This window comes from Fringilla coelebs, assembly GCF_963513975.1.
Source record: "Fringilla coelebs genome assembly, chromosome: 2".
Classification (NCBI taxonomy): Eukaryota; Metazoa; Chordata; class Aves; order Passeriformes; family Fringillidae; genus Fringilla; species Fringilla coelebs.
This window is the reverse complement of record NC_140029.1, coordinates 4,822,093-4,848,468: the sequence shown is the minus strand read 5'-3', so window position 1 is coordinate 4,848,468 and position 26,376 is coordinate 4,822,093. Positions and strand designations below refer to the sequence as shown.

Genomic DNA, 26,376 nt, shown 5'->3' with positions numbered 1-26,376 from the left:
TATTTTTTTTCAAAGTTGTTAAAACCCTCTGAAAAACCTCTGGTTCTCGGGTCTCTGTTCCAGAGGGAGGGCAGACAATGAGACAAGATGAAATGCTTTGATGTTAATTTTCTTAGAAGGACCAAAAGAAATGCTGACACTTCATTACAGCAGCACATATAGGAGAGTCCTGTTATTTGTAGTGAGGCCAGGGATAGGTGGAAGGCATTTACTTAATTGATTTTTTTCACTCATTTGGACTTTGCAACATGATTTAAGCTTTGCTAAATGCTCCTCTCCTTTAGTAGAGCTAAGGAATTTTCATGTGCCTTGCTGGTGGTCCTGAGCAATACTAGTACAAGTGTAAAGAGTCAGAATAACTCTTGCAGGGAGGTTTGTTTTTCTCCAGCAGGATGACTCGTGTCAGTGTTGTCTCTTATTTCCACTGGGCAGACCTCTTTATCTCAGGACAGTGAAGCTTCACTGATGATGGACTATGCTGCAGCCATGGACAGCTCCTGCAGGGCGGCAGATCCACCAACTGTGGAGGAAAATGTTGCAAAAATCACCTCTGACAAAAAGCAGTCATTGGATGCTTCAGAAAGAGTCCCTGGCACCGACCCACTGCAAAGCACCCCCAAGACCTGGGGTTTGGAGAATGGCAGCCAGCAGTGGGACACCAGCACACTCTTAGACCAGACCTCTGAAGAAATATCTGGAAGCTCATTAAGTGTTTTAGAAACTGGGAGCATGAAAAAATCTAAAGGTACATGATCCTCACTTCCACTTCAGTGACTGCTTTCTCTGTGTAATTGGCTGCAGTAGTTCATCCTTTCTTATTGATTATTTTTGTCCTTCAAACTCTTTGTGATTGTGGTGTTGGTTGAAGCTGTTTTACTTGCAGCTCTCTGAGCCAGCTCAGGCTTTCTTACCCTCCCCTCCATGAGGAAACAGCTCACCCTTAGAAGCTGGCAGCTCATTACACCCAACTCAGTTATTTGGGAGAAATCACTAGTCACATTATGAGTTCCTCAAGGAAAACTGTGTCCTTGTAGCCCAGGACTTGCCCTATATTGCCAGCCCCATTACCAAGGTGAAGATGGCAGGGATCCCTCACTAAAGTGTGTGTTCAGGGAGGCACCACAGCTGAAGCAGAAACTGCCTGCTGAACAGATTCCCCCTTTTCTCTCATTTCATTAATGCATAACTTGCTAAAGAAAATGGAATGAAAGTTAATTTAAGACATAAATAAGGTTTCAGATCATTTTGCTTAGGTAGTTACAAATCTGAATGGCTGCAGTATGAAAATGTCTTAGGGTTCTTTGTGTTTCCTTGGTTAATCCAGTAACCTCTGAGCACTGGTTTGTGGTAAACACAGGGGCTCTTAGGAAATCTTACAAAGGGGTCAGTGCAGTGGACTGTGCCCCAAACAGGCATACAGGTTGCACCTTAAAGTTGCAAAAAATACTGTGCTTTTCTCACTCTTACCCATCCCTCTCTGCTTTATTATTTTCTATCCTTTCCTCGCCCAGAGATCCTGGGAAATGGCTCACTACAAAACCCCCCTATTTTACTGGATTTTCACCCCCCTCACCCAAGGGCAGACACTGGAGCTCTTTGTCAGGACCCTCCCTTGGAGCATGGAGCTCTCTGGCCTTCCACAGCTGGACTGCTCCACATGAGAGATCAGGAGGGAGCAGCAACAATCCCTGTCACACACATGCCCAGGCACTGGAAAGCCTTGGCTGTGTTTGGGGTGAGGGGAGTGGGGTTAGTTGTCAAGGGATTTGGCTCATTTTGGAGCCTGGAAAAGTTTAGGAAGCTGTGTGAGAAGCTGCAGAATCTCTGGTCTCTTCTTCAACATGTGATTCTAAAGCAAGAAAGTGGAAATTTGTATGTGAGTTGTAGTTTTGGGTTTCCCTCTAGATGAGGCTTCTAGAGATCCTTTTCACACAATTCAGTACAAGTCTGCTAAAAACTGCAAAATATCTCTGAGAGAGTTGTATCATCTTAAAAAAATACTTAAATAAAACTGGCTCAAATCCCTTTCATTATACACAGATGTCTTTGTGGAAGTCTTGAATCTCTGCATTGTCACAGCTGAGTAGCTTTTATGGAGTAAGATGGGAAAACATTTCAACCCCCCTGCCTTCAGTGAGCTGTGAATAGTTCAAGGCTTCTGTTTGTCAAATGCTTTCCCTTAAAAAAAAACAAACAACAAAAAAACCCAAACACGGCAAAAAAACCCAAACAGAACCCCTTCTGCTTTGAAAAGCCCTTTGTGTGTGTTAATGTCTTAAAGCTAGCACTTTTTTTTACTCTTGCATATTTTTGTTTGTTTGTTTTTTTACCTTTCTGACTTCCTCTTTCTTACCCATTCCCTTTTATAAACTTAAGATGACTGCTATGCCAGCCAGAATTAATTACCTACACAGTAAGTTATTTTTGTCTCTTTTTTATCCCTAAGAAAATGTAGCTTTACAATGAGACCCTCATTGTAAAAACTGAAGCAAAAATTAGTTTGACACCCATTTTCTTCTTCCCCTATCCATTCCTTTTCTCCTTCCAAAATTACCTTCCTGTGCACAGGTGTCTTAGCAGACCAGTCTGCTGTTACAAATCATCCTTCTGGTGGTTGTGCTGTCCAGGAGGGTCACACAGAGGGGACATCAAGGAAACCTTGGGGGGATGCTCTACATCAATCAAAATCTGCTCATGCAAACCATGTGTGACCCCATAACTGGATACACATACAAACAAAATTTATTTCATAACCTGCTGCTTGTAGATTTTTAGATTAAGCTTTTCTGGCTTAATTTACAGAGCTACCACAGTCTCAGCAGGTATTTACAAAATCAGCAGCTTTTTACAAAACCACCTGTGTGAAAACTCTTTTGGAAGTTGGGAAGGAATGGAAAGCCATCTCTGTTGGTATCCTTGTAGATGTGGAAGGAAATCTTCCTCCATTAGCACAAATGAGATTCAGAAGTGATCCCACCCCCCACAAGCATTTTCAGAACACCCTACATCAGTGCAGTGAGTTCCTACAGTGCTCTCTGCTCCTCTCTTGGTGCTGGGGGCAGGCTGGCACATGGATCCTGTTGATCTGGAGGAATAAGCATGCAAACAGCAGCTGAACCAGCATGGGCACTGCCAGGCTGCTGCCCTGCCCTGCCCTGCCCCCTCCCAGGGCTGCATGTCTGCACAGCAGCCAGAGCCACTGCAGGCAGCATGCCCCAAGCTGGCTGCACACTGCTGGGCATGTGGCAAGCTTCCAGGCAGCAGAGGCTGAACACCAGGGAGCTCTTGTGTCAGGGCTGCTGCTTGTGCTGAGCCTGTGCTGCTCTCAGGGAAGTGCTGCCCACGGGTTTTCAGCTGCAGGGAGTTGTCCCAGGGCACCGGCACAATTTTTGGAGCATTCTTAGTCGGGTGCTATTTCCTGGTGTAGAAAATCAGTCTGAATGCCAGAATGGATGGGACTAAAAATCTGCTCAGGGATAAACCCTTGTGTCCTAGTGCTGCTGCCAGGGCTGCTGGGCAGAACAGCTGCCTGCTCAAACAGGAGCTGCACCGCAGTGAGGCCTCTGCATCCCCCAGCCTCTGCACATCAGCAGCTGTCACTGTCCTGGGGTGGAACACTGCTGCTTTTGTGCTGCTGATTACAGCTTGAAGTGGTACTGCCTTGCCAGAAAGATCAGTCAGAGAGGGAGAGCAGTCAGGATTCAAATGCATGAGTTCTGGTTGCTTTCAGCTGATTTCTGCTTCCCATCCCATTGTGCCCTGTGAGGAGAGTCTCAGCAGCTGCCAGAAAAAAAACGTTTGAATATCTTCCCAGGTGCTGAGTGCTTAGCCCTCAAAGTACACAGTAATAAACCCAAGTACACGTTTATGACTGCTTTGGTGTGCACAAAGCAGCATCTGGCTGCCATGAAGTACCTGTTCTGCAGCTGTCACTGTGTGCAAAGTGACACAGAGGCCTTGGCAGGTCCTCAGGGGACAAACATTTAATTCTAGCTGTGGCAGTGTCCTGTGTGTTGCTTTTTGTGTTCATTTGCAGTGGGAGGAAAAGCAGAATCAAGATCATGCCACGACAGGAGTTAATAGCTGAACTGAGAAAGGATCAGGAAACCTGATAGTGGTGCAGAGAGGGGGTGTGAAAGCTCTGCCAGGGAGGTGACTGTCCCCACTTCCAAGTCTTGACTGCCAGAAGCTCCTGTGCTGGCACTTGTCGCCTGGGTCCTTCTCTGTTCAAATGGGCTTTTGCCACCTGGGACAGCAGCCCTACCAGTTCCATACAAAACTGATGCTATTTTAACACAGAGCTGATGTCCCAGCCAGGCTGAGTGTTGCTGGTAGCCTGGAGCAGTGTCCCTGCCAGCTGCACACCAGGCACACATGGAGAGGGAGGGTGGAATTTGGCAGAATGGCTGCAAAAACAGCCCAAGCTTGCAAAGAGAGGAGTAGTGATAGCTGCTGTTGGCAGCATGAGTCCCTGGTGAGATGACAGCTGCAATTGCCTTGGCTGCATGCTGGGTTTGACAGCGGGTCAAGGGAAGGAACACGACAAAATAAAGCAACTTAATTTACCACAGGAGGGATTTGAGTAGACTTCTGAACCTGTTGGAAGCAGATGTAATATTATTTTTAATCTGCTTGAAGTGCATTGCTATTCCTAACAGGGTTTTAGAATAGCAAATGCTTTGTGAGTATTACTCTGGGTGGAGCTGCTGAATTTGTATAGAACACCTGCTGCCTGGCTTGTACAGAACCACTGCACACATGTTTACTGTCAGGTACTGTCGTCCTGCACCTCAAATTAAAATTTGCTTCATGTGGTGCCTCACAGGCTGATCTTCACCTCCTTTGATCTCTGAAACAACAAAGAGTAGCATTATTTCCTCTCTTTCATTCTTTTTATAAAATCCTTTCTACTCTACTGGTTGGAAAGATTGGATGTGCCTCTGTGACACTTGAGAGCCCAGGGTACAACCCACACCAGTTGCTGTGCATGTGTGTGTGAGCACTAGCGTGGCCTCCAGAGGAGCATTAGGAACTAAGTGTAAGGAAGGAGCCTTAAACCAGAGGATCAGCTTTTCTCACTCTTGCTGCATTTAAAGCTGAGTTTCAAGAGGGCAGCAGCCTGTTCTGTCTAAAGTGTCCTGCACCTTTTTCCCTGCACAGGTGGGATTTTGAAGAAAAGCGCGAAGCTGTTTTTCCGCCGGCAGCACCACCAGAAGGACCCGGGGATGAGCCAGTCCCACAACGACCTGGTGTTCCTGCAGCAGCCCCTGTCAGAGGAGAGCCGCAAGAAGGGGGGGACACTCTCCAGAATGCTGAGCAAGAAGCTCATTTCCAGGAACAAGAGCAAGAGCAAACTGAATGGGGCCTCAGGAGAGCCGTACCTATGAACCCAAACCCTCTCCGATGGGATTCCTGCTCACCACTTGAGCACTTGTTTACAGAGCAGTACTAGAGAATACAAATATGGCTGATGACTTGCATAAAAGGATGTTCATTATTAACAGTAGTCTTTTTGGTTTATTTTTCCAAAATGCTTTTTCTCTCTGATGATGAAGTCGGTCCTTCAAATACGAGCAGTGCTGAATGTGTCCAGCTTTTGGAGGAGTGTGTGGTTTCTTCTGGAAGAGGAGGGAGGATGAGGAATGGTGCAGGTGGGGACCAAGAAGGCACCTGATGTCCTGGGGTGCACTGGGAAGAGCATTTCCAGCAGGTAATGCCCCTGTGCCCAGCCCTGGGGCTGCTGTGTCCAGCTCTGGCTCCTCAGCACAGCAGGGCCAGGAGCTGCTGGAGCTGAGCAAGGGCCTGGAGCAGCTCCGTGCCCAGGAAAGGCTGAGGGAGCTGGGGCTGCTCAGCCTGGAGAGGAGCCCGGGAGAGAGAGGGGCCTCAGCCCTGCCTGGCCTGGCTGTCCCTGTGTCTGTCCTTGTGTCTGTCCCTGCTCCAGGCCCAGCCATGGCCCCAGAGCCACGGGCAGGGGCTGAGCCCAGCAATTCCTCTGCACAGGAGGCACAACTGCCCTGGGCAGTGCCCAGCCCTGAGCAGAGCCCAGAGGGGCTGTGGGTGTCCTCCCTGGGGATATTCAGAATTGTTTGGACACAACCAGGGAGCAGGGAGGTGGCACCAATGACCCACTGTGACTTCCAGCCTGACTGATCCTGTAGGGAGGACCCAAATGGGATCACCTGGTTTACATCAACGGGGAGCTCTGAACTGAAACCTCACACCCAGTTTATGTGACTGAACCTCTACAGAGAGAGAAGACACCACTGCTCCCTCACTGCAACAGTAGCAACTGATTTTTCTAGTTTGAAAGGGGGGAAAAAAGAGGCCCAGATGCAGTTTGTGCTGTAATTTGGAAGGGGGTGAGTGTTCAGAAGCAGAAGGAAAACGCTGACTCAGACACCCTACTGTAATAACTGTAGCCTGCTATAATCTCTGCTCAGCCTGTGGAGGTGGAGAGATGCCTTTGACATTAGCCATAAATTAGTCAATTATGCAAATATCAATACTAGCATATTGTTAATGTTCTGCTTAAAAAAAGTTACGCTTTAAAACACAGAACTTGGGTGGTTTTGTTTAAATCTACTTGAAGCTACACACAAACAAAGTATTTGTAAAATCTTACATGTAGTTTTTCTTCCCTGTGTGAGAAGCTGTACTGCTGATGCAAAAATCTGTGGGGCTCTAATTCCTTCTCCCAAGTGCTTGTTAGACAAGTACATAAACCATCATATCAAATGCAAAGCTAGGAGCAGTAAATGGTGAGTAGAGCATAGTTAACCCTTCAGTGCTTTTCATTGGAAAGCTTGTCTTACTTGCCAAACACTTAGTGAGATCTTCAAATATACAGTTGTGAAGGAAGCTTTTGAAAAAATATGAATTCCCTTAGTTCAGTTTCTAGATCTACCAGTGTTGTCATGTGCTGAGTGGTTGGTCAGATGAGTTTTTTAAACCTTTTTTCCTTGCTAAATATTGCAGCTGCCTCCTTTAATCTAAAATGAAAAACTGATGGGAGCAAAGGCATAGTTCTCATTTTGGCTGTGAAGAAGAGTAAAATGTCAGTATTTCACAGGTACCATCTTTCATGCTTTACCTGTGTTTTCCCATCATCTTCATTCCTGCTGAGGATAAAGGACCAAGCCTGTTCTCTTTAGCCAAGAAAAACATCCAGTCATTCCAACTAAATTACTGACCTGAATGGTTGATAGATATTGTGCCTGCTTTGCCAACAGTGATTTTTCCCCTGGCCCCTTTCCTCCCTTTAAGCTGTCCAACAGTTTGGCAGATATTTGGGCTTTCAACTTAAAGCATTCATCAAAAATAGAAAGTTACTGAAGAATAGAAACCCATTTCAAATGTCTGATGGATTCAAGGTAAATCAATATCAAAGTAGAGGAGGTTTGGTTTCTTTTTTACCAAGAAAATATTTGAACTGAACAGTCAAAATATTTTAACTGCTTAAAAATACTATTTATGTGTAACCTCCTAAGATCACTGTGGTAGTACAGTAGACGAGACTATCAAATAGTTGATCGTTTAAGCATGCTGCTTGTTATGAAAACGCTTGAAGGCATTTTAATGTTCTGTATTTTGAAAATCGGGTACAAATGGGTCTTCTGGAGCTGTATTGTGCTTGGAAATCCCAGTTCAGTAATACAGGTTTGTCCAGCCTGAATGTGCTGGAACAGTTTTAATTTAATACAAAGTAGAAATTTTGTTTCTTCATTTGTTCTACAGTGTTTCATGGTGTGAGCATTAAAACCCCTGATGTCATGTTCCCTCAACAGACACTTTTCCTCTTGATTTTACCAGGAACTCTCTGTGTTATGGGGCAGGGTGGGGGTCAAGTCCCTGCCATTGTTAAATTCTCAGTCTTTGTTGCTGAAAGATAAAACTACAGCTGTTCCCTAAATTCAAGAAATCCGAATGAAACTGAGCTCCATGGGTAGCACATCCATACCCTAAACACAAAGAGCTGTAGGATTGGGAATGTAGAAGCAGCAGCACATAACATTACTTGAAGTCTTCTTAAATTACTGAGCTGGGATTTTAATTTACAGAAGCTTTAGCATGTACTGTAGAACTGAGTGAAATAACACTGAGTAACTTGCAGGATGCAGCACTAGGATTTGCTTGTAATTTACCCCAGAGAATGGAAAGTGGTTCATCTTAAGGTTTTGATGATGACTTGAATGCTTGTCTCAGTGGTGGGAATGAAGGACAGTCTTTACTGCAAACTGTGTGATGGTTTGGGCTCACATCTGTTAAGAGAGAATGAATTCTCCAGATAAGGAGAGCAAGGCATTTGGTGTAAAAAGGGAATCTGGTTTTTTATTCGCCTTCACTCCTCAGGAAAATAAACATTGTTTGGTTTGATGTTGGATCTCTGTATCTGGCGGGTGTGTTCCTCACCTCTTCTTACTCCTCTGCAAATAATTTATGTCCTGCTGTAAAAACAAACTAAGGCACTAAACACAAGGGGACAATTGAGTTGTGACAACCCCAAAGACCCACAATAATGAATCCCATTCCCTCCTTAGGTTGTCATTTAAGATCAGGAGGTCTGAGGATATACATTTTTTCTGACTCTGGTCACTATGAGCTGGATCCTCACAACCTGCAGGATCCACACTGCAGTTTTGGTCAGAAAGACTGGATTTGTCAACTGGCACAAATAACACTGTGATGTGTCCTGTGCAGTTTTTGTTTTACAAAACACCTTCTGCGTTTTATAATTTGATCTATTGTTCAAATGTCTAGTTATTAAAATTACAAAGAATTTTAATAACTACCCACTTGAACAGTAGATAAAATCTTTACATGATATTATTACATTGAACACTTGTTTACTGCCTTGCAATTTAATGATGTCAGAACTGTAGATTGGAAACAACCTGTGAAATATTCATTCCTTTTGTCCCTTTTCTCACACTTTTGTGCTTCTGGATGTTCTGTACAGCCAAGAAAGCATGGGTATTTCTTTCTTGAGGACTAAGAGATGAAGGCTTGCTTCTCCTTTCTAAAGAATTTTTCTGCCCATACCCGCAACTTCTTAATTTGTGTTTGTAGTTTGTTTTTCTTTATGGTGGTTAAATTTGCCTCGATGGAGACAAGCCCTGTCCTCACCAAGACTTGTCTTAGCTTTAGTGTGAATTTTCACTAAGTAAAAAGTACAAGAATTAAATTACTCTTCGTAGATGAAAGCAATAAAACTACCTGATATCTCCAATGGGAATATAAGCTAAGTAACTTTGTTAAAGTGATTGAGATCCCTTTCAAAGTCACTTTAAAGAGGAGGGGAAGACTTTATCCCTAGGTCATTGGTATTTTTATATCCCACTTGACCCAGGAAGAAATTAGAGTCATTTCACTCCTAACAACATATGAAACTTGGGAATCTGAGGCAGAAAGAATGCCAGGGTGAAAAAAATTTCATTTTGAAAACAAAATACCTTTGCCAAACTTCTTCAGCTTAATGGACAGGTCATACACTGTGCAGTATGGGTTTTGTTCTTAAGATTTCTGACAGATTTTCTTTTTCACTGTTCTTTGGGAGACAGGTTGGGGCTCCAGGCCAGACCTTGTGCTGTCTTGCTCTTGAGAGGACTGGATTTATAATGCTGCTTTTTTGATGAAACTGGCTGGCAATTACACCAGTTTTGGGGGTCAGTGGAATTTTACAGCATTTCCTGGTACTGCATCTCCTTGCTGGTTCTAGCTGTTTTGCAAGTGAAAACTTTCTGCTGTGTATTTCTTGCAGAGTTCTGCTGTTTTTGATGTGCAAAATGTCATAGGAAAAAACAAATTTGAAAGCATAAAATGCTACCAAATGTGGATGGGGAAGCAAAATAAGAATCTTACTCTTGTTTTAACACCTATTTTAGGTCTAGGAGCTCTGGGTGTTGCACAGAGCAAGGTGAGAGCTGCCTGGATTTTTCAGTTGAATTTATTGCAGGCTTTGATTTGGAGAGCTGAGGTTGGAGAGAAACGCTTCTAGAATTAACTGTGCCATAGCTCCAGGCTAAGACATTCCTGTTGTGAGTGGGAACAGCTGACCTCATGCTCTGACCTCAACAGGACCTAAGTGGATTTATTCATGTGTTTAAAGTCAGCATATGCTTCTGCACATTGCTAAGCCTCAGCCTTGGTGACAAACAACTCCAGATTAATTATATAACAAGGGTGATTACTTTAAGTTAAGGGTGAATAATACCACTTCACTCAGGATTTCCAAACTGCTACTATGCAAGGTGCTGGCATGGTGTGAAAATAGCTGGGAAGGATGATCTGAGGTCTTTCCAGTACTATAACTCTGTATTTCCCAATGATGTATTATGCTCTGTATTATTCCAAGTGGGATAAAACATTTTTTTTCTAGCATCAACTGTCATAGTCACTTCTGTGGTGTGTTTTTCTTTCTGTGCATACATAAACTCAAGTTGGTGCAATTATAAAATCTATGATGTACAGATTTATTATATCACTACAAAAACCTAAGAGGATTTTTTTAAAGAAGTAACTCCTGCTGTACATACAATAAAAGCCAGTTGTCTCTGAGTGGTGTGCTGTCCTACATACTCAGGTGTAACAGATGGTTTTCTACCCTCCTTCACTAGTTTGACCTGTTGCTTAACACAGACCATTTGTTTGTTCAGGAGCAGAGTTCTTTCCTGATAACCCCAGCCTATCAGGCAGCCCCTTGGTGCTTGAGAAATCACCTGAAACACAGATTGGGTAGGGAATCCAATGGCAGAAGAAATTGTGGAGCTCATTCTGGTTACTCAGTATTTTTTTCTCTCAGTTATGTTGTAATATCCTAAATTAGGGGGCAAAGGGGGAGAGTTTTAGGGCCTGGAACCTATGGGGAAGACACCAGTCCTAGAATGAGCACAGCCTGGGAATTAGGTTCCCTTGTGATGATTTTACTGAAAAGGTTACGTTATAAATCAATGCTGCCACAAAGCCCTGCCAGACTGAGGGGAAAAAAACCAACCTCAACATTAAAACTACCACAACAAAAAACCCAACAAAACAAATAAAAGACATTCCTGTGAAAATAGCCACAATAATGTTTCTATTTCCCTTCCAAAAGTGAGGGCTGTACTCTGTTTTGCAGGGAAATGTTACATTCCCTTACTGGGAGTTACTGCCCACATGTTTATTTCATATTATTGAAGTGCTTAGCTCAAATTTCCTGATAGTCCCATTTTAACAAACCTTCATCCTTTTCCTCCCTGCTCTAATCTGTGGTGAGTTTTTTACCTTGTGTGATGCCATTCTTGTACATTAGCAGAAGTGACAAGACCTGTCAGAGGGACAGCAGGAATGGATGTAGCTCCAAGTGTGACACCATACTCTTCCTTCCAGTTCATCATTCTTAAACAATAAATATAAAGGGTCTTCAGTTTTTCACCTCTCTACTCAGGCGAGCCTGGCATAAGATGCAATTTCACAGTCTGAGGTTAATGCTGAAAAACTTAATTTTGTAGCTGCAGGATCCAGACTAACATGCATTGTAAATGTTCAGATAACTATACTGAATTAATTTATAGTTATTGTGAATGCACTGCAAGTAGGATAAACCCCTCTGGTGTGCTGGATGCTGGAGAAAACCAGGCAGAAGTCCATGTGAGTATGCACTGAGATATACAGGGAAAATAAGTAAAAGGAGACTATACAAAAACTACCAGTCAGCTTCAGTCCTTGAAAAAGCAAATAATTTGTACATGCAGGTGGATCCTTAAAAAAACTCCCCTTACTACTCCTGTAGTCATTTAAGACTTCTGGTGAGTCATTTTCAAAGAAGGAATGGTTCCCCATCCTGAAATGAGCACTGTTTGGCCAAGTACAATATTTTGAAAATTCAAATGCTGCATTGTTTCAGTTTCCCCAAGCACGTGACAAGACAGTCAGTGTGCCCATGGGGTCCTGGGTGCATCAGGATGGGCAGTGCCAGCAGGTCAGGGGTGATCCTGCCCCTGTGCCAGCCCTGGGGGCTCCTCTGGCTGCTGTGCCCAGCTCTGGCTCCTCAGCACAGCAGGGCCAGGAGCTGCTGGAGAGGGACCAGCAGAGGGTGGCAAAATAAGGGGCTGGAGCATCTCTGCTATGAGGAAAGGCTGAGGGAGCTGGGCTGTTCAGTCTAAAGAAGGGACACCTGAAAGGGGACCTCTGTAATGTGTATAAATGGCTAAAGGGGGGATGGCCAGGGGATGGATCTCTGCCACAGGATGAGAGGGATGGGCAGAAACTGACGCACAGAAGCTCCACCTGTACATGAAGCAGAAGTTCCTGTGCAGTGAGCAAGCCCTGAATAGATTGTCCAGAGAGGCTGTGGAGTCTCCCTTGCTGGAGTTATTCCAGAATATCTGGACACAACCCTGTGCTGTGGGCTGGCCCTGCTGGAGCAGGGAGATGTGACCTGGTGACCCACTGTGGTCCCTTCCAGCCTGACCCATTCTCAGAACACTATTTACACATCTCTTTGAAACTGTTACTTGGGATTGTGGGATGGGTAACAACTGAGAAAGGCACTGGCCATTTCCAGCTGTTAAAGATGTATCCAAATGTGAAAAGAGCACATTCCCAGGAGAAAACAGAGCTGGTGCCAGCTTCCCACCACCAGTGGTGTCCTTACAGTGAAGGCTGAGCAGTCACACCATGGTGGCAGGGAGCACTGCATAAGGCTTTGAGTGGACTCTACTGCAGGCAACGCTTCTCAGCAGAGCAAAAAATTGGGGCATCTTGTTTGAATACAAACAGCCTGTGTGCTTCTTGCCCTGGCCGCTGCCTGGAGTGGTGGAATAACCTGAAGGTTTAAACCCCCACTAAATGATTTGTGCTGGCAGGCACAGCAGGGCTGGGTGCTGACAGATCCTGGTAATGCCAGAATGTGAGATTTAGGAATCACAGACCCATTCAGGTTGGAAAAGACCCCCGAGGTGATCAAGTCCAACCCTTGACCCATGCCCACGTTGTCCCCAGCCCCACTGAGTGCCACCTCCAGGCCTTCCTTGGACACCTCCAGGTATGGACAGCACAAACCTCCCTGGGCAGCCCCTGACAATGTCTAATCATGCTTTATGTGAATAAATTCCTCTTAATTCCCAACCTGAACCTCCCCCAGTGCAACTTGAGACTATGTCCTGTCACCCTGGCACGCTGAACCTCGGTGAGGCTTGGAAAGGAGGCAAAGGCGCTCGTGTGCATGGCCAGGACTTGGCCCTGCTGAGAACCTGATGTGGCTTTTGTCCAGAGAAAGGCAACGGAGCTGGGGAAGGGTCCGGAGCAGAAGCTGCAGAAAAGGAGGCTCGGGGGTGATGTTACTGCTCCCTACAGCTCCCTGACAGGAGGGGGACTGGGCTCTGTTCCCAGGGAACAAGGGACAGGAAAATGGCCTAAGCAGCGCCAGGGCAGGGCCAGCTCGGACATCGGGAAGAATTTCTTCACTGACGTGATAAAACACTGGAAGGGGCAGTTCAGGGATGCGGTGCAGTCCCCACGCCTGGATGTGCTTAAAGAAACACTGGATGTGGCACTCAGCGCCGTGGTCCGACGGACAGGGTGGTGTTGGGTCATGGCTTGGACTGGATGGTCCTGGAGGTCTTTTCCAACCTAACCGATCCTGTGATTCTGCTTCTGCCAACCCCTCCGCCAGCCCGCCCGCGGCACTGCCCGTGAGGAGACGAGAAACCCGGCGAGAGCCACCCGGGTGCTCCGCTACCTTCAGCGCGATCCCCCCGCCTCCAGCCCGGCCCGAGGCCTGCGGGGGCTCAGGGGTGGGACCCGCCCGGGAGGGGACGCGGGTGGCGGCACGGCGGGCGCTGAGGCAGGGCCATGGCCGGGGACGCGGCCGGGGTCAGGGCCGGGGCCGGCCCCGCCGCACTACACTTCCCGCCCTGCTCCGCGCCCGCCCGCGCCGGCTTCCGCTGGCGCGTGGTTTCCGGAGCGGATCGGAACCCGGAGCGCGGATCCGATCCGGGTCTGGCCATTCCCGGGGCAGGTAACGCCGGCTCCCCGCGCTCCTCCCGCCGCACCCCGCGCCCTCCCCGCCGCCCGCGCCCGGGACCCCCCGCGCCCGCCCCGCCGCGGCTCCTCCCGCCGCTCCCCAGGACGCGCGGCGGGGCCGGGGCGGGCGCGGCGGCCGCTCCGAGCGCTCCCGGGGCGGCGGCGGTGGCTGCGGCCCCGCTGCCGCCTCCTCCTCCTCCGCCGCCGCCGCCTCCTCCAGGCCGCCTGTTCTTTGTTACAGCGGCCGGGAGGGCGGTAGCGAAGGGGGCGAGGCGGGTCCGAGGCAAAACCCGGCGGAGCCGCTCCCGGATCCCGGGCCCCGACGGGCTCCGGGCGGCGGCGGCGGCGGCGCGGTCCCTGAGGGGCGGGCGCGGAGCGGGCGCGGGGCGATCCCCGCGGGCTCGGCCGGGCAGGGCACGGAGCCGTCGCGGCCACGGGGATGCGGGGCCGGCAGCGGGGAGCGCCTCGGCTTGGCCGCAGGGGGTTGGGGATGGAGGGGGGTGGGAGCTCCCAGGTGCGAGGGCGTGATCCAGAGGGAAGAGGCTGGGAGGAGGAGGAGGAGGAGGAGGAGGGAGGTGCGGGGATGCTGCCCTGCCCCGGCGTTGTGCCCTGGGAGCGGGTGCGGTGCGAGCCCGAGGAGACAAAAGGAGCAGAGCCGCGGTCTGCGGGGCTTCGCACACGTGAAATTTTCTGCAGTACGCTCGTTTTCTGCTCAGGGCTATTAAACTTTGCGTGTAGTTTATTCCCACGATCGCGGGAAGTGCTGGGAAGGGCAGGTGGCACAGACCCCGCCAGCTGCTGTGTTACTCCATGCCCCCCTGACTGGCCTAGAAATCGTCTCCCTCCTCAACAATAATTGATAGAATGGCCCTAATTTTTTTTAAGTAATACAAGGCCTCACTGTAGTTTACCAGATGTTCTACAATTCCTTTGAGCGGTAGCATGAACAAGTTCTACTACATCATGAGGAAAACTGCATTTTTAAGCGCATCCTTCCACATGCATATGTGCAGCACCCATCTGCTTGTGCTCTCAAGTTATTCACTCTCATAGGAGCCCATTCTCAGACTGAAGAAAAGAGAATTTTAATTCTACCTTGTTGATCATTAAGTTCAAACACAGATTTTCAGGCATTCCGTTAATTTTTCTGACCTACTTTTTTTAAAAAATCCATTAGCAAGATCAAAAATGGCTCAACTTAGCACTTGAGCCTGATTTCTTTCTTCAGCAGTTTATAAAGAGAAAGTGTGATTTTACGTCCATTCTTAAATTTTTACAGCTCAAGTGGTTCCCTGACAGTGTCTTTGCACATATTGGACTGCAGGCAGGTACCTGTGATGCTGCAGCCCCTCAGTGTCTTCATTTGGGTTCCCTCAAGTTCCAGAAGTTCCAGATACGCTCCAAGGCTTGTGTTGCAGCTGGAATTTTTGTGCATAGCTGTGTGGCTCTACTCTCAGGCATATAATCACTCATCTAATTGTAAAAGCCAAAAAATGTGGTTTTCTGCTCTTTTACTGCCATCAGAATTAGGCTTTGTACCTGGTCTAGTTTTGTCTGTGTGGCTTTTCTCCTGATTATTGACTGCTCGTGATTACTCTCTGTTTTATGTAAAAAATACCTGGAACTCCCAGAAGCTTTGATTATTCCTGCAAGACAAGAACAGAATTAGGAGCAGTGGGATGAGTGGCTTCATGGGGTATTTTTCTGTTACAAATGTTTGAAAAGAAAAAAAAATAGACCCTGTGGCCCTTAGCAACAGCAGATGAGGGCAAAAACAATCCTGCAGCCTCTGTTCAGTGCCACCATGTGAGTGGCACATCGTGACTCTGTTTACCAGCTGGAGCGGGTGGCATCGTGTTGTTTGTTTCAAAAACCCCTGGAAAATACAGCTGAGATCAGGGAGGAGGAGTTGCAAAGCACATGGGCGAGAAGGGTGTAAATCAGAATTGTAAAGGAGGCAGCAGTGTTTGTTTGGGAGCGAGGGGTGAGGATGGATCAGGAGCGTTTTGAGTGCAGAACACCAGAAGTCCTTGCTGCAGAGAGGGAGCTGCGCTAATGCAGATCGCTGAGGCTGCCTGAGGCACCTGTGAGGGCCCTTCACGCTTCCTCCCCATCACCTTGAACGACGCTGATGATTTCTCCACCCCTTTGTTGCTATTCTCATCTGAAGGCTCCTGTAATGGCTCTTGTCCCCAGTCTGTTTGCCAAGGATGCGACACAGCGATGTCCCAGAGGGCGAATGCCTTTGATGGTGTGGCTGCACTGTGCTTCTGAACCATTGATCAAGGCCATTATTTCTGAATTCAGCCACATTTAAAATTTTGTCAGGACACAAACTATCTAAAAACAGCTGGGCATACCCCTCTTGAAATAGTGCAAAGCATCAGAAAAAAAGTGTTGGTTAAAAAGCAAAGGAAACAATTTTTGACATCAGCTTACACCACTTGTTTTTGCAGCATTGTGCTTGGACTCCCCTAAATACCTGTTGCATTGTTCACCTTGCTTTCAGGATAAGAGCTTTTGGGGAAATTTCCTGAGTTGCTCTTCCTTCTTGTCATTGGGCTTTTGTATACATGTTTGTTCTGTTATTTGAGCTTGGTCCCCAAAAGCTGCAGCCCAGAAAGGCCCAGTTTGTGCCACGGATGGGGAGTGTTTGCCCCTTAGAGCAGTGAGTGTTAGGGAGGGATCCTGCTGCTGACAGGTGGAGTTGGGGAGGGCAGTGCTTGAAGAGTCCTGACCCTGAGCATTGCCTGTGCTCCCACATTTCTGGCTTGGCTTTTGTTGCTGGAGTAGCAAATGCGTTTATCTATTTTCAAACAGGGCTCTGCAAGTTTGGTGTGTCATGTTTCCTCTCCCTCTCAGAGATTCAGGCTCTTACTCCTTCCTGTCCTCCTCTTGGCCAATACACTTGCTGTTTTGCATCCTCACCTCTCTCAGACTTGGGTCATAATCTTTTTGTTGCTTTGCCTTTTTTCTGATGCTTTGGGAAAATTGCTTGTTTGAGGAGGAGAGCGTTTTTTTGGGTAGAAAAGGGAAAAACTCTCTTCTACGTGCTCATATTGTGTCTTAGCCATACATAATCAGACTTTGTGCCAACCATAATTTAATTATTGAGGGACAATAGCATTCATGCAAGTTTTTAATACAAAGTGACAGTAATGAAGTGGATATAGATTAACCTTATTTAAGTGTAAAATCAAACTGGTTAGTTATCATTTCATAGAAGGCCGGTGACAGAGACAGGATTTTATTTCCCCAGGTTTTCTGGTGCTCAGTACCACAATATACCTTTGCCTCTGCAAGAGATCTGTGACTGTATCTGCAGGTTTTAAGATTACTGTATTTATTAAATAAATAATCTGCCTTTCAGAGATAAATTTTTTTAAACTAAATAAAATGTTGCAATGTTCAATAAAATCTTGCACTGGGCCTTGTTTCTGCAGTGGTTGCTGCTGACCTGGATTATCCTCTGGCCCTGAGTGTTCTGAGGCTCCACAGGGGCTTTTTAGCAGGGGATGGCTGCAAGTTTGTCAGAGATGGGGAACAGCAGGAGACAGTATTTTCTCACAGAGAAATGCCTGAGAACCCACAGATATTGAGGTTTCCTTGGTAGTGATGTCTGCAATACATGTAATGATACAGCAGTCTCTGGGGCTTTTTAAAAACTTAAATTTCTTTAATTTTCCATTGATACTCCTGCAGGGACATTAGTGTGTTTGTGTGGGGTCTGGGTCAGTCAACATCATTACTTCACAAAGGAATGTTTATATGATACAGAAATAAAAGTCAATTCAGAACTAACTTTGTCTTTTGTATTTTGGCAGGTTTAAAATAATGGCTGAAGATGGCAGTGAGGAGATTATGTTTATTTGTAAGTATTAGGAAAAGGATCTAATTCTCACTGTGTGTGACTTGTCTACTCAGAATGCTTGAAATTAAAGACTAAACCGGACTTAAGATTTTATTTAGAAAAATTGCTCTTTGTAAAGGAGGCTCAAACAGCTAATGGGTGAATAGAGAGGAGGTTGTGTAATTTAAGCATACACATTCTGCTGCTGTTGGCAAACACACAATGAAAGCTCTGAATGTGAGTTAGCAGCACAGCTTTTTCATGGCTGAAGTGAGTGAGATTGAAGGTCCAACACTCGTGTAAGCCCTTTGTTTATACAACCAGCTCTAGCAGCCAGGGGTGTCTGGGGATAACTCTGACCTCTGGCCTGACTTGGGGATCTGCACCTCCACAGCAGGGACAGGCAGACTCATAATTCCTTCAGAACAAGCCCAGTTTGAGATGCACCAGCTGCCCTGGCAGGTTTTACTCATGGCATTTGCTGCCTGTGCTTCTTGCTGTGCCCTCTGTGTAACCCTGAGTGCCAGGCTGGGCTCTGTGGCAGGATTCTGGGTTCCTGGGGTGCTGGTGGGTGAGGAAAGGCTGCAGCAGGGCTGTGCCCAGGCTGGGCAGTGTCCCGTGCTTGCTGCAGCTGGGCTGGCAGGCTTGGGTCCCACACTGATCCTCTCCTTTGTCAGCAGCCTGGGCATGCAGGACTTGGTGTCACGGTGGAAAAGAGTTAAGGGATGTAGAGTCCTTGTGTGAGCACAGAGGGCCCAGATATTGTGGGTTCAGTCAGGGTGGAGCAGAATGGAGCACGTCCTTGGTTTTAGGATCCACATATTTTACCTCTGATGGTTCCACAGCTGCATTTATGGCAACTATCAGAAAGTTGAATTTTCTCCCTCCACCAGCTTCCTTCAAAAACAGTGTTGACTGTTTGCATTTTTACTGAGATGCAGATACCAATAGTGGTTACCTTATCTTCCCCTTCATAAAAAAATTCTGGTGGACAGCAAAAAGAATGGGGATGTGATGCCACTCCTAATTAGATAGAAGGTGTCACACAACATGGTTTTCTCCCTTCCAGTGGGGGCTGTGGTCACTGGGCTTTTTCTTGTGCTCTCTGCAATTAGTTTTTCCCAAGGAATATGGGGACTGTTTATGTTCTGAAAAAGTGAGTTGCTATAAATGGCACTGTGCACTTCCAATGATAAACATCCTTGAATATGTATTTCATAGACAAGAGAATTTGGGAATTTTATTAAGTGTGTGAATATAGTCTCCCTGGGGTATTTTTTTAATATTCCCATGCTTGTTTTTGTGTTTCTCCTGTGGCTGTAATCTCTTGAAAATGTCACATATGGTGGGTGTAACAGCTTTGGCTGCTGTAGGGCATCCCTTGAATATTGAGCTGTGCCACACAATATCATTGTCATATTTCCCTGGATTTGGTCATTCCCCTGCAGAGGAGTGAAAGGAATGTGTGGCTTATTCCTGCCTGTAGTTGTGGCCAGTGCTGTCTGCACTTTCAGAGACTTGACTTGGCAGAACTGAGGACTGCCCTGATGCAGTCAGGAGATGAGGAAAATGACAAAGTGCTTTTTTCTTTGGACAGCAAAGCCTGTTGGAGAAGCTGTTACTTAAGCTATTCCATCCTGTCCCCTTGGTTATGACAACCCTTTATGGATGACAGTCCATTTCTTTTCAGCAGTCAGGTTTACACATTCCTCTATCATTCCTCTGCCCTCTCTGGTTTGGGAAATCTGCTTTTAGCTCAGATTATTTCAGTAATATTTTCAGTAATATAATAATTTCAGCAGCCTGGGTACAGGCACACCTGGAGCAGGGGAGTGGTGGAGCAGTGAACAGGACAGCTGTAGGCTGAGCTTTGGTGCTGCTGCTCTGGGAGTAGTACTTGCCCATGGATCCTTTCCTCTGGTACAATAATTCTGTGGTGCTGAACAGCAACCTAGGCTGGGAGATTCCTTCTGCTGAAAAATCATGTGAAGAGGTGGTTGTTTCATTCCTTGGCTCGCCAGGAGGCAGTGACCAGGCTTGGGGGCTGCAACAGCTAGAAATGCTGTTTGTCAAATATATGTATTTTTTCACTACTGAGCTTGTTTTGTTGCCAGAAGAAATGTGAAGCAGTTTGAAATCCCTTGTTTTAGAAGTCCTTTTGTTCACTGGGATGGGTAGAAGCTTCCAGTTGGGAGCACAAAAAGCTTTGCCAGAGGGGATGTACCTTGGAATGACTTGGCTTTTGTCATATTCTCCCCAAAAAACTGTGTAATGTCCCTTACATTACACATTTTCTGGGGTTTTCCTGACTTGCCCTTGTAAGCTTGGAGCTCAGATGCAAAAGGCACCACAGCAATATAACCCCTGTGTGATGATCTCTCCTGAAGCTGTGTCAGCAGCTGACCAGGCAGGGCAGTTTGACAGCTATTTTTTTCACAGTGAAGCAGTGTATAAGCATTTGGAATCCTGTTAAGTTAGCTTATTTTAGAAAGCCTCAAATTATCCTTGTCTGAAAATTGTTTCTTAGGAACCACTCAGTTCTGGGTAATTTACAGCCACCTAAACTGAAAGTTAATTTAGCTGAGCTGACAGTGAATTAGATGGCCAGAGTGTGTTGTGCAGCAGTTGTCTGGAAGGGCACCAGCAGCTACCTTGGAGGTTTCTCTCCTGCCCTGTGGGTGAGAAGTGTGTGTGGCCAGGCAGAGCTGGCCATGCTGGTGCCCTGCTGAGCCCTGTGCCAGTTCTGCTGCTGGTTCTGGGTTTGTGCCTCCTGTCCCTGAAGCACCACACTACCCAAGCTGTTCAGAGCAGCCCAGCTCCTGGGGAAGGCAGTGATGTGGTTTTCTTTAGCTGCTGTGTGTTGCAGCACTTTATGTGAAGAATAATGCCATCTTTAAGCAGAATATTTACTGTGGGTGTAAGGCATTTATTTTCCTTTGTGAGAGGATTTAAACAATTGTCTTCTGATGGTACTGATCACACTGTGTGTTATCTCACATACACAGGTGCCAGCTATCCACTCAGTGTTCAATTATTTATGTTCTTTTAAGCAATATAAATAAGCATCTGCCTCTCTACGTATGTATTTTACCTGGTGCTAGGTTTCTTTTGAAGGAGGGAGGAAACTGTCTTACAAAAGTGTTTTCCACCAACATTTTCTGTCTGGTTTCTTGCAGGGTGTGAGGACTGTGGGCAGTACCACGATTCAGAGTGTCCTGAGCTGGGCCCAGTGGTGACAGTCAAAGACTCCTTTGTATTGAGCAGGGCAAGGTAAGAAATGTTTGTGTTAATCTTGACTAACTCAATGCTCATATTAGTCCTTTAAAGCATATTTGCTGTTCAGTGGATGTCACACTGACAGCTGGAAACTGAAGTCCCAGAGGATGACAAATCTATGGAAAGCACATGGCCTTGATTAAATAGAAAAATTGATGCACACACTTAAGTGCTGCACTGAATAGAAGCCAAAAAAATAACTTGCTGCTCATCAGGACTCTGTTTCTTTGCTGAGGTTTCTGGCAAGAAGTCAGGGTGGTGCCAGATGGGGTGATGACTTCGGTCATGGTTGAGTACCTGCCCTTTTTATCCCCCTTAGATACACCAGATTCATTTCAGAGAAGTGTGTGAGGATTTCTCATTCATGTGTATGAACTCTCTTGTTCCTCCACTTAGAAGCAAAACAAGTTGTTCTCATTATTGTGGGCCTTTGCAAATGATTAGGGCTAATAGTTCTGTCAGCAAATCTGTGACAGTGCAGCAGAAACACTCGTGTTTGCCAAAAGAAACAAATAGACTCAATCTAGTTTGGAGAAAACAACACTGAGTAGGGATTTTTACAGGGAAAGACAATCAGGCACTGTCAGCAAAACTCATATTAAGATGCAGAATGTAAGGCTAAGGAAAAGAACCAACTATTGTGAAGGTGTAGTACAGATCCAAAAAAGGAAGTGTTCAGATGGCTTTGTGTGTTATATAATGTGTGCAGGGCTTCCATATTTCTTCTTGGGAAGTCACAGGCAGCAAACAGGCACGTGGGCAGCAAGTCTGGCACATCCTGGCTGTGTAGGCCGTGCTGTCCCAGCATCATTTTATAACAAATACTGAGGTGCTGGATCTGCCACCTGGGTGCCACAATCCCTTGGCCAGGGCAGGGATGCTCTTGCTGTCCCACCAAGTACAGTGGCAGGACCTGCCCCTGCTTTTCTTGGCCTTCCCAGAAGAGGAATTTCCCTGCAGTTCCTGCCAGGCACTGCCTTCCTGTGCCTGGAATCCTGCCCTGGATGATCCCCTCCAGCAGCTGTTAATGGTTAACAGCCCTGACACTACAGGTGCTTGAGGGTAATTTAAAAATACCCGTTGGAATAATAGAAGCTGGTGAGGAAGGTGCTTTTACTATATACAAAAAATGGGCAGTGCAGTAAGTCTCTAGCCTGTATTACACACATTCCATGACAAACTACTATTTCCTACATTTTTCTATTTTTTAACTTGCACTTTAATGTCCAGGTGTTCCAACTGGGAATGTTTGCAAATATGGTGCATGCACTGGTTTTCAATCTCCTTTTGACATGCAAACGCAAAGTTTTCCCTAGTGGAAATGTGGGCTGCTGGACCATAGACTTGAAAGCAGAATTTTAAATTTACTTTTTTACAGATAAATGTATTTATTTTCCTGAAGAGTTTTCAGCTGAAATCAAGTAAGATGAGAAAAGGAAAGAAGAAACTTAATTTTAACCTTTACATCTGGGGAACAGTAACTGAAAATGAGTTATCTGAGGTTGAGGGCAAGTTTAACCACAAACTGGATATGAATCTTTTGAAAACAGTCTGCTTGCTTAACCACGTTTGTTGTTCCCTCTGTCTTGCTGAAAAGATAAAATGGATGCTTTATGGTTAGAAAAGAAGGGTTGAGAAACATCTGCTGAACTGCTCTGTCTCTACAGTTCATACATACTGCTTATTGTATGTTTCAAACTAAAAGTATATTTTTGAATTAATTTGCTTATCACTATGATTGCAGTCTTTTTGTAGCTCTCTTTATCTAGGCAGTAAAGCAGTTCTGCCTGTGTCGAACTCAGGGTAGTCAGTAGCCTGTCTGATTCTTTTTAGCTTTTCATCTGTTAGCACAGACATAAAGAAATAGAATTACATTTGGTCTTTAAAACCAATACAGTGGGGTCAGTCTTGTGAATTTTTGGGAAGATGTTCTCTGTGTATTATACATAGTAACAGTGTTTGCTACATGTAGTTCTCAGAAGCTTGTTTGGAAAAAGAGAGAGGCTGGGAGCACAGAAACACTTGTGTTTAATGCTGACTTCTTTCTTCCACAGGTTCCTGCAGTGCATAACTATTACTGGGCGAGGTGGTGTTCAGCCAAAGGTTGAACTTGCTGATCTTTGAAGTCTTTTCCAACCTAATCAGTTCTGTGATTTTTTTTTTTCCCTCAATTTTCTCTTAAATTTTTAGATCATCTCTGCCTTCTAATTTGGAGATAAGACAGCTAGAGGATGGGACTGAGGGAGTGTTTGCTCTGACTCAGCTGGTGAAACGAACCCAGTTTGGCCCCTTTGAATGCAAGAGAGTTCTCAAGCTGGAGAAAGAATCAGTTTTTCCCCTGAAGGTAAGACAGAATTTTTAAAGCAATAAATAGCAAGGAGTCAGTTTTACCTGTGATGAATTAATGGTGGCTAAGGCTAAGAAAACAAAAATATGAAGGGGGATTATTTGGAATATCTTTTAGGTGTGCCCTGTAAGAGATGAGCTAAACAAACATTCTCTGGGCAAGGAACAGAAGAACCAAACTAGAAGCTCAATTCTTTTAATGAGTCTCTTCAATTTGATTGAATTTGCCTAATGAGCCACATATGCATTAGGTTTATGGAACATGCAGAATAAGTGGGGTTTTTTCTGTCTTGCATTTGTTTTATTCCTCTCTTGACAAGTTTTGGTAAGAAAAGTGCTACATTAAGAATGGAATCCAGCCTTAGTTTCCACTAATACATAACTCAGAAGTAAAGATTTAGAAGAGTGCCTTGGGCTGATGGCTATTTGGATACCCTTCCATTCATGTATGCAGTAATTTTTTTGAAAACTGGTGGCTATAGCAAGAATTTTTGGGATGATTTTGTTCAGTTTGTTCCAGTCTTGCTCTTGGTTGTCTGTCTCTGAGACAGACAAGGTGTGAATAAATAAAAGATGAATAATTAATTAAAAAAATTAAAAGATGAATAATAAATAAAAGATCCCTGATGCAGGACTTGAGGCTTCCTTTGTCCCTGATACCCACTGAGAAGAAACCACTGCAAAAGCAGAAAATATTTCACTTTATATCACTTCTCAGGGTTTTTATTCTGTGCACATTTTGCTTGGCAGGTGTTCCAGAAGGAAGGGCCCCTGGTGTATTTTGACACCACAAACGAAGATGATTGCAACTGGATGATGATGGTGCGCCCAGCCACCGAGTATGAACACCAAAACCTCACAGCCTTCCAGCATGACAATGACATTTACTTCACCACCTGCCAGGACATCCCCCCAGGAACTGAGCTGCGAGTGTGGTATGCAGCTTTTTACGCCAAAAAAATGGAAAAGCCAGTGCTGAAGCAGGTCACTAGTGTTGCCAATGGTATGTGTGGGGGCCTTTCTTCCTTCCTAAGGGCCCAGTGCTGGCAGGGACTGATAGTCCCTGGCTGTTGGAGTTGACAGTGCTGTTTATCCAGTAGGTTCTTATCCTGCAGAGTCAGGCCAGCCTGCACACGTGGGTGTCCTGCAAGAGGAAAGTGTAGATTCTTCACCATGATACAGCCAGGTGTTTTTAAAAACAGGTGGCCTAGTTAATGGTTCAGCCTCCTCAGAGTGGACAGACTGGATAAGTAGTCCTTATCTAAAGATTTGGTGTATCAAATAATTTGTATCAAGTCATTTCTGGGTAGAACAGCAAAGGAGCTCAATTATCAGAGAAATCTGTATGCAGATTTGATAAAGAAGCCATTTTTCAGTTGCAGTGAAAATGGTTTGGTTTTCCTGAGAACTGTTACAGAGTTCTAAAAAACTAGATTTCTCTTAAGTAACCTCATATGGGACCCACTAGAGTAAGATACGTGGCTGTGCATTGGAAAGAAAGGCAGCAGATATTTTAGTATCTGAATTAGAACTGCCACAAGTTCCAGTGTTTTCCCCTTTGTTTCCTCCTACTTTTCCATTTCTACAGCTGAAAGGCAAGATCCTTTGACATTGCAAGGGTGTTTTCTTCTTGCTCTTGAGCTGGGAGTACTCCCTGGATGTTATTACTGCTCTGCTGGGTATAATTTGGGGTGACAAATTTGGGAAGAAGCCATTGCCACCAGCTTTATGGCTGCCCTTGATCCTAAGCAGAGTCTCAAGTGCTACAGCTAAATCAATGCAGTTGACGTGTTTCTGAGCTCTGAGATGTTTCCAGTTGGTATTAACTGAGAGGTTTCATATTTTCCCTCTTTAATTTAACCTGTTCATGTATTTTTTGGGGATTATGGGTATTTTAAAATACTGTTCAGCACTTCATGGTTCACTCCAGAATATTTAAGGCACAGTGGGTGGGATTCAGCTATAAGAATGCCCTGGTTAAAATTTTCCATGAGAATGTTATTTGCAGGTCTGTTACAGAATAAACCTTTCTGCCTGTGGTTACTGCCCTCAGCACAGAGCAAGAGTCAAAGGGTCTGGGCAGTAAAGAAGATGAACTTTTTTTCCTCTTCACAGATACATCCTTGGTAGCAATGGAGTCTGATAAAGAAGGGAATAATAATGTCTCTTCAAAACCTTCATCTGCTGTCTTACCCCATAAAAAAAACAAGAAATCCAGCATGCTAGCAGCTGATCCAGCAGGTATGCAAAATTAGAGTGCTCTTAAGGAAAATAGAGGACAGATACAGGTCTGCAGAGCTGTTAGGTGTAACACTCCAACGCGTGTATTATGGATATATAACTTCTGGCAAATACTAATTTTGAGAGGATTTGAAAGCCTGATTTTTTTTCTTTTAATTTTCATGGGCACAGTGCTTAAAGTACATACACAGGTTAAAAAGTGACAGAGGAGCCAAAAAACTTTTAGGCAGATTATTTTCATGAAAACCACAAACAGTCCTAACTTTGGAGATGGTTAGTGTTGGGATGGGGGTAATCCCCAAGAAAATCTTCATTCTGCCTGTGCAAAGTGTAGTAATTCAAATGATCAGGCCAAGCTCTAGAAGAAAACATTTCAAATATTTGGAAATGACAAGAACATTGGTTATCCCCAAATTACAACACCACAGTATATGGCACTATTAGGGTTCAAACTATTCTGAGCTACAGAAACTAAAATTTCAATAAACTTATGAGCAATACATATCCTCTTGGCAAAGAACATGTGGCTGAGGAAATATCTGGTAGTGTCATAGGAACTCTGTCCCAAGGATTCATTACAAAGCAGTGCTCCCCCCACCCAGCCTCTGCAAAGTGGAAAAATGTAATTAAGAACCCACTTAACACAAATTTCAAAAATTACA

At 45.4% G+C, this 26,376-nt stretch overlaps 2 protein-coding genes across 5 annotated transcripts in view; both read left to right on the top strand.

Annotated features, from left to right (window-relative positions):
- The window catches only part of C2CD2 (C2 calcium dependent domain containing 2), a 39,292-nt gene extending 28,738 nt beyond the window's left edge, over positions 1 to 10,554 (top strand). For 2 of the 3 annotated variants that reach the window (XM_084226582.1, XM_084226581.1), the window contains exons 13-14: positions 433 to 745; positions 5,161 to 10,554. In XM_084226582.1, coding sequence (XP_084082708.1) covers positions 433 to 745; positions 5,161 to 5,387 — 540 coding nt within the window. In that variant the 3' untranslated portion in view covers positions 5,388 to 10,554. Of the gene's footprint in view, positions 1 to 432; positions 746 to 2,376; positions 2,898 to 5,160 lie in introns of those variants that run through there. The other variant, XM_084226583.1, reaches the window with a different exon arrangement.
- A 3,397-nt stretch (positions 10,555 to 13,951) lies between these two features.
- The window catches only part of PRDM15 (PR/SET domain 15), a 32,772-nt gene continuing 20,347 nt past the window's right edge, over positions 13,952 to 26,376 (top strand). Inside the window, exons 1-6 of one of the 2 annotated variants that reach the window (XM_084226657.1) lie at positions 13,952 to 13,996; positions 17,826 to 17,872; positions 21,028 to 21,121; positions 23,318 to 23,471; positions 24,224 to 24,476; positions 25,589 to 25,714. In XM_084226657.1, coding sequence (XP_084082783.1) covers positions 17,836 to 17,872; positions 21,028 to 21,121; positions 23,318 to 23,471; positions 24,224 to 24,476; positions 25,589 to 25,714 — 664 coding nt within the window. In that variant the 5' untranslated portion in view covers positions 13,952 to 13,996; positions 17,826 to 17,835. Of the gene's footprint in view, positions 13,997 to 17,825; positions 17,873 to 21,027; positions 21,122 to 23,317; positions 23,472 to 24,223; positions 24,477 to 25,588; positions 25,715 to 26,376 lie in introns of those variants that run through there. The other variant, XM_084226656.1, reaches the window with a different exon arrangement.